The 12,489-nt window shown below is 36.6% G+C and overlaps 1 protein-coding gene across 1 annotated transcript; it reads right to left on the reverse strand.

Moving 5' to 3' along the window:
- Window positions 1-8,603: 8,603 nt before the first annotated feature.
- LOC142612213 (uncharacterized) lies at window positions 8,604-9,710 on the reverse strand. Its single transcript, XM_075784328.1, has 3 exons — window positions 9,684-9,710; window positions 9,495-9,573; window positions 8,604-9,397 (listed from the first exon to the last, which is right to left on the reverse strand). The coding sequence occupies exons 1-3, from the start codon at window positions 9,708-9,710 to the stop codon at window positions 8,604-8,606; spliced, it is 900 nt and encodes a 299-aa protein (XP_075640443.1).
- Window positions 9,711-12,489: the final 2,779 nt, after the last annotated feature.

The raw sequence follows: 12,489 nt of genomic DNA on the forward strand, positions 1-12,489 counted from the left end.
GCAAAATATTCTAAGTGTTAAACAGAACCTAGGCTTTCTTTGGCTCCTCCAGTCACAAGCCTAGGGTATATTAATATTGTGGCAAAATATTCTAAGTGTTAAACAAAACCTAGGCATTGTTCAGCTCCTCGGGTCACAAACCTAGGGTAGATTAACATTGTGGCAAAATATTCTAAGTGTTAAACAGAACCTAGGTCTTGTTCAGCTCCTCGGGTCACAAGCCTAGGGTAAATTAACGTTATGGTGAAATGTTCTAAGTACAAGAGAAATTTATACTTGGCGTGGCCATTCAATGTCCAAACAAGGGAATGCGAGTGTTGATAGTAAGGCAAATTGCTTTGGGAAGGGCCTCGGAGCTGAGGGTTTCACCAGGTAAGTCCACTTGGTGATCCCAGGACCCAAATCCTATAAATTAATTTGTTAACTATTGTGAAAATTGGTGAAATAATTTGTTTACACAAGGTTAAAGAAGAGAGAAAAGAAAATATAACACAAAGAATTTACGTGGTTCGGCAATATGCCTGCTTCTACAGGATGCGATAGAATAAATTTTCACTCTTTGGAGATTACAACAATGGCTTGAAGACACTCTCTCACAAACCAAACCCCAAATACACCCTTGGTTCTCTCACAAATAAATAGAGAACACCATATTGTATTTAGACAAATTGCAAGACACTCTCACTTCCTAACTCTGGTGCACACACACAAGAAGTTCTTTTCTATTTCTCTGTCTCACGCAAGAACTATCTCTTTCTCTCACACGCACTTAGTCTCTCAAGCTCACATCTATTTATAGCTAGATGTTCAGCCAAAATATCAGAAATTTCAACACATGAGAGACTTCTATTGTTAAGGAACTCAACAATAGTGGCCAAGCAATCCATGCAACATTTAATGCATGAGTGTTGTGTTTCTTCATGCAAGCTAACTTTGTTGATCAAGCCATACTTTCTATGCATCCATTTATTGCCTATGTAGTCATACATTTCGGCTATGAATGAATATAGTTCAAGTCGGTGTTGCTCCTTGCCGTTTTCTTTGACAATTCATACAAGATAGCATTTAATGCTTACTTGTAATGTTAATCCACCAACATTAAAATTCAAGCCATTTCAACATTAACTGTTACCCATGCTATGTTAGATTACATGGAAGGATAAAGAATAGATCATGAATAAGTTATAAGTTAAAGCATTAGTGATATTGATAGAAACGGATAAGGCTGTGAAACGTAAACTAATAGGTATATTTTTGATAGCAAAGGCACATAAAATAAATTTAGCCTATTTTTTCATGGATAAAAAAAAAAAGTTAAGTACAAATGAACATAAAATAAAAAGCATGTAAGGCACTGGAGCCTGTTTACAAAGTTGGCCATTTGTTCCAAAATTACAAAGTAATGTTAGGCTGAAGCTTCCTCCCTCTCCCCTTCTTCTCTTGGTCCTTATCTTTTTTCCTCCTTTTTAACTGGACCACCCCTGTTGTTTCTTCCTTCTCTACGTCCACCATCGGGGTCTCTTGAGGTTGATCTTGCTCTTGATCCTAGGGATTGACAATAGAAGGAGCAGAAGTGAGCTAGTTCGAGGAAGAAGGAGGAACGGAGCTAGTGTCAGCTTAAGGCGGAGGAAAGGTGGGTGGCAGGCGCAAAGCCGGGGGGTAGTACACCTTCTCAGGAGCTCTAAGCTCTGAGTCAATGTCAATCCTAGCAGCATTCAACGTCTGGCCCCACACCTCTAGGCAAAATGCCTAAGCAACATCCTTGAGTTGGGCAGTAAGGCTTTCCGCAGCCTTAGTCATGCCCGTATCGTAGGCTGCCTGCTCGGCCTGGGACTTTTTTGCCTCCTAGGCCTCAAGCTACTTCTTCGTTTGCTTTAACTCTACCACGGCCAGAGCCATTTTGTTCTCGGCCTTCTTTTGGGCCTCCAGTGCTTCAGCTGCTTGCCTTTCAAAACTTTTGAGGGCAGATTCAGCATTCTTCTGCACCTTTTCCACCTCAGCTAGTTGAGCAAGGGTGTCTTTCAACTTCTTTTCAACCTCTGTGTGGGCTCTCTCAGCAGCCTCCATTTTGGGTTTCAGCTTTCCTAGCTATGTCCAACAAATGGTCTACCTACTCCTTGACCATGAAGGCAGCTTAGACAGCCTGAAAAATACAGAAACAATATAAGTATTGGGTTGAATTTTTTTTTAATCCAACTAAAAAAAAAGAATAATAATAATAAAATCAATCAATTAACTTAGCCAGATCCTGTTTCAAAGAGAGGAAGACCTTGCACTTCCTGAAGGACCTCAACTCTGCCATGTATTCTAGCAGGCACAAGGCTTTCTCCAAACTCTCAGCCACAAGTCCTGAGCTTCCCTTCTAGGGGTCCCTCAGGTTGGCGTCATCGAGAATAGGGTTGCCAAAGCTAAGGGTGAAAACCGGCCTCTAGATGGAAGGCTTCTTGGGTTGGTCCCCCCTAAGGTCCTTGGAAGTCCCAGTAGATAAGGACCTTTTTTGTTGCCCTCTCTCAGTACAGGCATCCTTAGGAAGGGGCTGGTGGGAGATTTGAGTAACTTCTCCCTCCTTAGCACCTTCAGTGCTCTTGCCCCCTTGGGCTCTTTTCCTTTTCTTCTCAGCTGCTTCCACGGATGATGTGGGTGTCGCAAAAGGAGTAGGTGGATGAGGCACCACCACCACTTCTGATGGGCATTAAGAAAGGCTATCCAGTTGGGCGTCTTTTCTTTGTATCCCATACCCACGGGAATGTTTGTGGCCTCTTGGTTGGCGTTTACTTGTGCGACTTGTAGGTGTTAGCAGGAAGTGCTGGAAGCATTCACAGGGCCCTCATACTGGTAGAAAACCTCGAAGTCCTTTTCGATGATTTCCTGAGCGGCATGCTCAAGGGAGGGATCCTTAGCCTCGTCGTCTGATGAACATAGGGGGCTCTTGTGAATAAAGAAGTTTGGCTGCTAACGAAGCAGGGAGCTAGGTGTCCTGAGTCCCTTCTAGAAGGGGTTTAGACAATAAGAACCTTGGGACTGCTACGTCAATCAAAGCCAATCGTTGGTCCTTGGCTTTAATGACGTTCTTCGAACTCTAAAAGCGCTTAGTGGAAGGCTTGTACCTGAGGATGACATGGGTAGCTCGGAGTTGGCCGTCCTTGTGCAGGAAGATCTTCGACTTGAGGAGCCAGTTCAAGTCTTTGAAGTTTACTGAGTGCTTGGTTGGCGCGGTATGATATTCGTCTGCCATGCAAAACATTAAGGATCATGAGTAATGACATATGGAACATAAGCAAATAAAAGTAGAAGTCTAACTTTTCACTTTAACGAGGTAAGGTAACATCGTATATACGCCTAGGGTCCTCGGGATTTCTACTTGGCTCCACTTCTTGGGTGGGACAATGTAGTCCATTATGCCAGTCTCCCGAGACGATTAGGAAGTCCTCGTCCATACCCTTGCTAGAGTCAGGTAGGCAAGAGATCAACCTAATTGCAGGAACTTTACATTTGATATAATTTTTTTGTTTTCTCCCCATTTTGTCAGTTGTACACCTAGTTCACATTGTGCCAGGTCAAGTTAGTCCTCATCTTCCTATTTAACATATCTACGCACCCGAGGACCCTAAATACATTTGGAGAGCATTGGGTGGGAATGAGCCTATAAATTACTAGAAAATCTTTGGTGACCCTCCCCATGGGAAGTTCCATCCCGCCTTCAATAAAGGCAATCATAGGAATGACTACAGATTCAGGAGGTCTATTAAAGACCAACCATTCACCGTATTCACAATGTCGGAGTTCAACGCCGTCTGGGAATCTATACTGTGCCCTAAAGGCAGTCATAACCTCGAGGGTATCTACTAGTTTAGCGTATCTACCCATGGAGTTTCGTGGTGTGAAAAAATGACAAGTACACAGAATCAGAGGTTAGGGAGTGAACACACCTATGAGCAACAGAAAGTTTTCTCCTCTGGAGATCGCTTTAACTCAAATCGCCAGAATGTGCAAATAAACCTCAGCTAGCCCCAAGCCCTATTTATATAGGGGTAAAAATGCGAGGTAATTTTCCCGCTCATAAATTAGGGAAAAACAAGGACCATACGATCCTGATCGAGTCGTAGAACGTGGGGAGACAAGTAGCTGCCTGACGCCATAAATGAGAGATCATGGATTCCGAAGCGTCAGGAGCGTGTTGTAGGTAGGTGAAAAGACGTTACCATGTGAGAATGCACATGGCACGTGTGTAGCTGACTCGTGTAGTTAAAACTTGGCTTTTATCTCGAGGTTAATAGCTCAAGTTTTAAGGGCTGTTGTGGTGGCCCGAGGGCCAAGGATGAGGCTCAAGGGTCGCGGTGTAGGATGACAAGGCCGAGGGCCACGGGCCCGAGGAAGAAGGCTGCTCGGAAAGGTGTAGAGAGAAGTCCAAGAGCACATGGCTGAGAGGGAAGTCTCTGGTTTGGGGTAGCCTATGGGCTCCGTATTGATTGCCCCACATCTAGCTTCCTAGCCACATTAAATGGTGGGCAACGGCTTTATCAACTGCATTGATGAGGAAGTGACCTGAATAGTGCAGATCACAGCTTGGCAGGTTCTTTCCACCACCTTCTACAAACTGTGGGAAGGGACAAGTGTCAAAGCAGGAAATTGGTTAGGTGGGAAATGAATGGTTGAGATGCTAGAAAGGAAGGAGAATATATAGGGGAAAGAGAAACTGAATAAAGGAAGCGAAAAAGACCAAAAGAAAAGACAGGAGGAAGAGAGAGAAAGAGAAGTGAATAGTACTGTTGAAGCTGTAATTGTAACCTCCTCGGGAGGGCTTGTATGAATGGATTGGTTTACTTAATATACAGATCTGACCTTTTTCTTTCTTGTCTGACCCTCGGATTGGGCCATTTCTTTATTGTGTTGTTCCCTCTCTATAAATTCTTTGTTTTTGGCCATAGATGAATTGATCCAACCATTGTTCTAAGTGGGCCGTCGGCCTTAAGATTTTTCTTGCCCTTACAAATGTGTTTCAGCAACTGTGATATTCTTTAGTGTTTTCAAATTTGTATAGGAACCGGCCAATTGTATGTTTGTTGTTCTTTACCATTAGGTTAAGGCCTTTATAAGTGGCTTCATATTTGATTGAATCAATCTGGTTTTGCATTTCAAACGGCTCAAAATAAATACTTTTTTAAAAAATAACAATAACAATAAAAATCCTGTTTTGTCGAAACCAAACAGTGGTGCTCCATAGAAAATTTTAATGGGGTGTAATTGAAAGCCATAGTACCATGCCTCATTTAGTTGTGGCCATTGTAGAGATTGGGCATGGGATGGTTGATCTTGGCCGTGAAATTCGATGGCTGAGTTTGGTTGTGGGTCGCTCGTTTTGGCGATAGGTGGTCAATTCTTTGTCATTGGGGGCTATTCTAGGCTGTGGGTTGGCAAACTTCTATTGGGTGGCCAGTGGTTGATCTTGATTGTAAATGGCTGATATTGACTGCTTGATATATTTATGATTAAAATTGAATAAAGAAATAGAATAGAGAACAAAATAAAATAATCAAATGCAAATGGATTTGAAAAATAGGCTAGTTAAAATCAAGGTTATCATACTCGAACCGGACTGGGCGGTCCGACTGGGTTAACCAGGAACCAGATTGAAATCCAGTTTTTTAAGCATAAAGAACCAAGCATGCCTGTTAGTCAGAGTTGAAGCCAGAGCCTAACCACTCAGCTAAGCTTGCAAATTGATGCTCAACAATAACAAAAAAATACTTGAAGTAAACTTAACACAATTTTTTTTTTTTATAAAAACAACTTAACACAATTTTATTCTACTTAATTAAATTATCCATCTCTTACAAAGAATATTAAAAAAATTATAATTAAAATCCTTCAAAGATATTCAACTTTACTTCAAAAATTAATAATAAATTTTAATGTTTTCATGGTTATTATTTTGTTTTATCAACTTTCTTATTTAATTATTAAATAAATGCTTGAAAATCATGAAATTTCCCTCACATATATAGATATATTAGTCAATTTTGCTAGTTTTATAAACTTAATATCTGTATTTAGGTTTTCATTAATTATTAAAGTAATTATGACATCATCGCGGTTCGACCTTAGTCAAACCTCGATCCGACGTTAAAAACCTTGAACCTCTCCCCTTACCAGTTCTTTGAACGGTCCGGGTCTGAAAACAATGGTTAAAATAGAAAAAAAGAGTTTTATTAACTACAAATTAGCTAATTTTTAAAGAGTCATGTAAATGTGCTCGATAGGCATTAAAGCGCAATGAACAACAATGAACATCCATATGATAGGGTAATTATTGAGTACTCCCAGAGTACCATAAATACGTATTCCTTTCTCTCACATAACTGTAAGTCCTAATAATTAAATTTATGGTGAGACCCATAATTCCTGTGAGAGGGAGAAGTACGCTTTTTTTATACTCCTTGAGTATTCAATAATTATCTCATATGGTATTTGATATCTAATCTAATTTTGTTGAAAAGCATTCATTAATTAATTATTTATTTATCTTTTGGATTGCCCTACTTTTGTTGTACTTCCCACAATTTATAGTTTTTTTGTTTTATCTAAGGTCCATATTTTAATTAGTTTCTTATTATAAAAGAATCAGTATTTTAATTTAATTAAAAATTATGCAATTTGCTGCTTTTCGCAATCCTATATTGTGCCCACTGCACACATGGTCAAGTCACTTTCCCCTCCTCAGCCTGCATTTCACACACGTTTATTTGCTTTTTTGTTTTTTTTAATTTTTTTATAAATACACGTTTATTCGCTTTAGGCTTATGTGCCGGCAGTAACCTTTCGTGCTGGCTATTTCTCTCTGCCAAGTAGTGCTAGCTGGGGGTATGGGTGTGAGCACGGTAAGATTCAGTAATTTTAAAAAAAGTAAGATGTGGATGCGATAAGATACATTTATTAATAAATTATTAAAAATATTTTTATTTTTATATTTTTATATATTACTAAGAATATTTTTTCATATAATGATAAATATATACAAATTTAAGAGTAATAGTAGATAATAAAGTAAATACTGAATACATAAGTACATAACCATTCCATGAAAGTGACCATTCCATGAAGTGAGCTTGGGTCAATGAGCTTGAGGAGAGCTGAAGGGGTTGAGCCATGGTTTTGAGAGAGAGAGAGAGAGATGCGTTTTAGGGTTTTTTTTTTTTTCCTTTTAAATAGAGTGAAACTGTGTCTTTTGCCGTTTGTTTTAACTTTTTTTTTTTTTTTATTTAAAAAAACACATTTTTCAGCCCAAATTGGACCGATTTGGGGCTATTTGGTCCGTTTCAGACCAAATCAGCCTGAATCGAAAATCGAGAAAAAAAAAAGAGACTCGCGATGGACGCACGTGCAACCGCGTCGACAGCTGCACACCGTGTCTATGCGAGCTATCGGAGCAGGTACGCCACCCCTAGAGGCATACTCGTGCTTCCTAGCTAGCATTACCTAGCTGCAATTATAAATAACTAGAACTCCACAAAGTTTAAATAGATAAGAAAGTCTAGGGATAATTTTTTTTTTAAAAAAATTGTCACAATGGTCTATTGTAAGTAATGGGAAAAAAAAATGGTAGATCTATGTCAAAGTGATTATCCATCACTAAATCAACCACTTCCGCAAATTGTCATAAAAGTTGTGACAAATGATGTGGTCTTAGAAGAATCGTAGAGAACCACCAAGAATGAAATAGAAACACCAAACCCTAGCAATAAAACCCCATCACAACACAACACAAGCAACTCAGCTATACACACAAACCAAACCCTACACTTTCTACCTTAAGGCAGGGAAACTATGAGTTAAAATATTATTCTTTTGAAAATTGCATGGATGAATCTGACATCTCTAATTCTTTGTTGTCGGTGTAAGTTATGGATTTTCTATCTTTTAGTATATTGATTTGTCAACTTTAGCCATGCATTTATCACATACAGAAAAATTTATAGCAATCACAAGTAACATTGAGTGATTTCAAGTTCTTGAAATAAATTGATCCATTATTTCACTTTCATTTGCCAATTCCTTGAGAAGGATATATCCGGCCGTATCTTTAAAAACAACGTAAGCAAAACCCAATGAGCCACCAACTTAAATACATTGGGGGTTTAGAAGCATCCAAAGCAAATTGCTTAGCCAAAAAAATCAGACTTAAACATCCTTAATTTGTTATTAACACATCACGAAAAATACTTGAGATCATGTCATTGCCTATGTCACACAAAACACATATGTTTGCAAATTTGGAGGCATATAACAGAGAGGAATAAGTCTAGAGTCACACAATTTTTCCTAACAAATGGAAGTAATGTTACTCCATCTATAAAGAATCATGTCAGTAATTATGAAAAAAATTGTACTCAGAAATATACAAATTAATTATGAAGTTTGTAATTATATTCCAACTTCATAATTACAAGAGCCGTAAGTTCGTAACTTCATCTCAAATGTTTTTTGAATGAACAAAAAAAAGAGGTCTCATGAAAAGTCAAATAAAATTAAAAGACAATATACTTAGAATATATTTAGCTTTGTTAAGAAAAACCCAAAGCCAAGCAAAGCACTGCAGCAACAACTCACATTATAGAACAACCTTTAGTGTTATCATCACTAAAATAGTGGAAGACGGAGTTGCCAACGGGTGCATCCCTAGTATAGCGAGAACCATATGGAGGCAATGGTGGTGCCACCCTTGGTTGTTGCATCATTGGCCTATACTGATGATCATAATAAGCCACTGGTGGAGGTGGTGGTGGCGGTGGTGGCCTTGCATACATCCCTTGTTGATGGTGATACCCTTGATACCCATATGGTGGCATTGCTGCTGGATACCCATATGGTGGTCTCGCGGCAGGTGGCATTGCTGGATACCCATATGGTGGCCTTGCCGGCGGTGGCCTTGGTAGACCATAGCCATACCCTTTGGTTGCACCACGTAGAGGAGTGCCTCTAGTCTCTCTCCTCCCATTCACATTGTTATGGTGTAGAGGAGTACCTCTAGTCTCTCTCTTGTCATTCACATTGTGATGGTGTTGATGATGCCCATTTGGTCCATGGTCGTGCCTAGGCTTTGTTTTATGATTATTATGATGAGCATATTCACAATTTTCATCATGCAAATCATCACTATCATCATCTTCGTCGTCGTCGTCATCATCAAGATTAGAATCAGAATCAGCAATATGATTATTATGTATCTTAGTGAATAAGTGGTTAAGATTCTCTTGTGTAACTGGGGGGTCCTTTTCATAGGACAAAAGCTCTGCCTTTCTTCCAATCTTTTTTATTGCCTCTACAACTTTGGTTGGTTCTATGTTACCAGTAACTTTAACCAACCCTTGTTTTACATCAATATAGATAGAACTCACTCCTATGCCACCATAAAAAATGAGAACAATATTATTATAAATAAAAATAAAATATAAACTACTTAAAAGAATTATTTAATAGAAAATTGAAATATATACCATAGACCTTTTGCAACTTTTTTCTCAGTTTCCCAGGACATGCTTTGCAACAATTAATATTCACTTTCAGCACACAAGTCTGCAAATAAAATCAAACATCATTCAAATAACAAATTACTGAAGTTTAAAAAAGATAAATGAATAGTATAGGGTATTTCTGTAACAAAATGGACGAGTATATATATATACCGAACCAACAGGGCGGTTGGCTTCCATTGAAAAGAACTTCAAGATATGCCTCAAAACCCTAACAGAGAGATTGATTGGTGAGAAAAGAGAATTGTTTTGTAGATGACAAAGAAAAAGTTCACCAAGGAAAAATGTCTTCGCTGAATATAAATGCCTTGAAATATAGAGAGATATGCACAATCTATTACCCAAATGGAAAGATTTTTTGAAACCTAAATGGAAATATTTGTCATTAATAAAAAGCAAAGCTAGAAATTTTCAAAGATTGAACCACACTCCGGTCCTGGCTTTATTACTTCTCGTCAAGGAATTCAAGTATAAAAAAATATTGAATATTCTAAGAGTATCATAGATGCATACTCTCATTGTGAGTCTTATTATAAATTTAATTAATAGGACTCACAATTATATAAAAAAGAAGAGTAGTTATTTATAATACTCTGAGAGTACTTAATAAACACGTATAGTGGGAGAAAGATAAGCTAAGCTGCCATAATTTTTTCATCCACTTTTTTGAATTACTTTTTTTTATATAAAAAATAAAAATACATGTATTAGTCTTAGGGTCATTGTTAAAACACGTTGACCTCCTTAGAAAGGGCTAGGGAGACATTTTCATCTTTCACTGATTATAGTGTCACTAGTGTGTTAGTTTAACACAATGACCATATTACCCCATTCAAAAAATTGTCTCAATATATAGCTTCATATCAAAAGCAAGGGTATATATATGAGAGGTGTTTTGGTCTGATAATAAAGAACTATCATTAAGAGCGGATGTTATAAGTTAGAACTCTCTCAAAATATATATATATAAAAAAGAAACCCTAGTTGGAACATAAACATATATACTTACAAGAATATAACTTTCTTCTCTCACAGCCACTCATCCAACCACATCAATCACAAAAAACCCCATCCATTGTAGGCATGCAAAACATTTTAGACAACAAAAAAGCAAAAACAGATTGAAATTTGGCTACTATTAAACAGACCAACATACGAAATTGAAGAATATAATCATTTTTGTTTTGGAGGATGAATTGTTTTTTGTAAATACATATATATGGAACAAAAAACCAATTTTCGATTTTAAAAAAAAAAAACAATATTGTTTTCCTTGTAAAAACTGAACTTTGTAATACGTAGCAATAATACGTGCATTTATGAATAAACAATGAAATAAAATGAAAACGAAGGGAGAATAAAGAAAAAAGAATTGCACCTTCTTGGCTTGGATAGATCCGAGAAAACTTTGTTAGAGAGAAATCTGCAAGAAAGAAAAATTAGAAGAAAAAATGGGTTTTGCGAAAGACAAAGAAAGGTACTCATATTCATATATATATATATAGAGAGAGAGAGAGAGAGAGAGATATCAGACATGCACAATATCATGATGTCAATATATTCTCGGAATGGAAATGATTTTTGGAGGAACACAAATGGAAATAATTGCTAATAATAAGCAAAATCAAACATTTTTGTGCGCACAGGTTAAGGAATTAAGTTAAGGAAAAAAATGGGGCTTAATGAAGGAAGAAAATTTATAGTGAGAATCTAAAAACCAAAATGGATAATTAAAAATTAAACCTCAAATAAATCAATGTGAAAATTTATTATGAGTTGCACCGTCCACAGCAGCCTGTTCCTCTCCTGCGCTGCCTTTATCAGCTCCAACACACTATCCCATAGCGGTGGCGTGCCCTCACTCCCCTTTCCAGTCACCGCCATTCAGATTCTTCTTAGTTCTTCCTGGTGGTTTTTTTTTTTTTTTTTTTTTTTTTTCTCTTTTTAAGAAGAAATGAGAAGGAGAAGGTTTTTTGAGAAAAGAAAAGAAAGGGAAACTGATTATGGCGCATATTTAGGATTTTCAGTTTGTTGACTAAATATATAATTCGAATAAGACTTCTTTTTTGTCTATTTTTTATTATTTTCAAAATGATCCTTTGATGTCCTTCAAAATATAAATTATGTGGAAAAAAAAGTATTTGACACTTGGTTAAATGAAAATTTAGAATAAAATAAATAACAAAAGATAAAATAGTCAATTAAAAAAAATTCTTATCTACATTCATACTACACATTTATTTAGTAGTATTATATATAAAAAAAATAATTAAACAAAAACTCAGGCAGGCTCATAATGTGTGCATGAGACTAGTTTTCAACTTGGTTTTCGACATATTATAATACCATCACTACAAAAAAGGTTGATTTTTTTTTTTAAGGGTCCAAACCCTTGAAAAAAGTATGAAAAATTCGTGAAAAAAATTATTTCAAGGGTCCTGATGACCTTGATGACTTTTAAAACAAAAACCACTGAAAAAGAAATTTCAACAGCTTCATGACCCATAAAACAAGTGTTTTATCATAATACTATATGTTTACACATAGAATGATTAATGAGTTCTAGTTAACTCAATTAGTAAAGTCTCTTCTTGTCAAATAAAAGAGAAATATGAGAAAAAATTTGTCACAAATTTGAAGAATTTGCTTTTACATTTTTTTTTTTTAGGAAAGTTTGCTTGAAACAAAAACTGTCAAGAACTAATACTGAACTATATTGAATTCAATTATCATAAAAAGGAAATGAATGTAAATTCCAGTTTAGGATTATTGTAAAAAGGTATGGTTTTATTATAAAAATTTTAGTTGTAAAGAACTTTAACTGAAAAACCGTTAAACGTTTCGTGTTTTGAAGTTGTTACATTGATATGATAATCAAATTGATTAATAGCTTTTAAACATGAGAGTAACACAATAGAACATTCTAAAACTGTCTGTTATTTTATTTTATTTTATAAAT

The sequence above is a fragment of the Castanea sativa genome, chromosome 10 (assembly GCF_040712315.1).
Source record: "Castanea sativa cultivar Marrone di Chiusa Pesio chromosome 10, ASM4071231v1".
Lineage (NCBI taxonomy): Eukaryota > Viridiplantae > Streptophyta > Magnoliopsida > Fagales > Fagaceae > Castanea > Castanea sativa.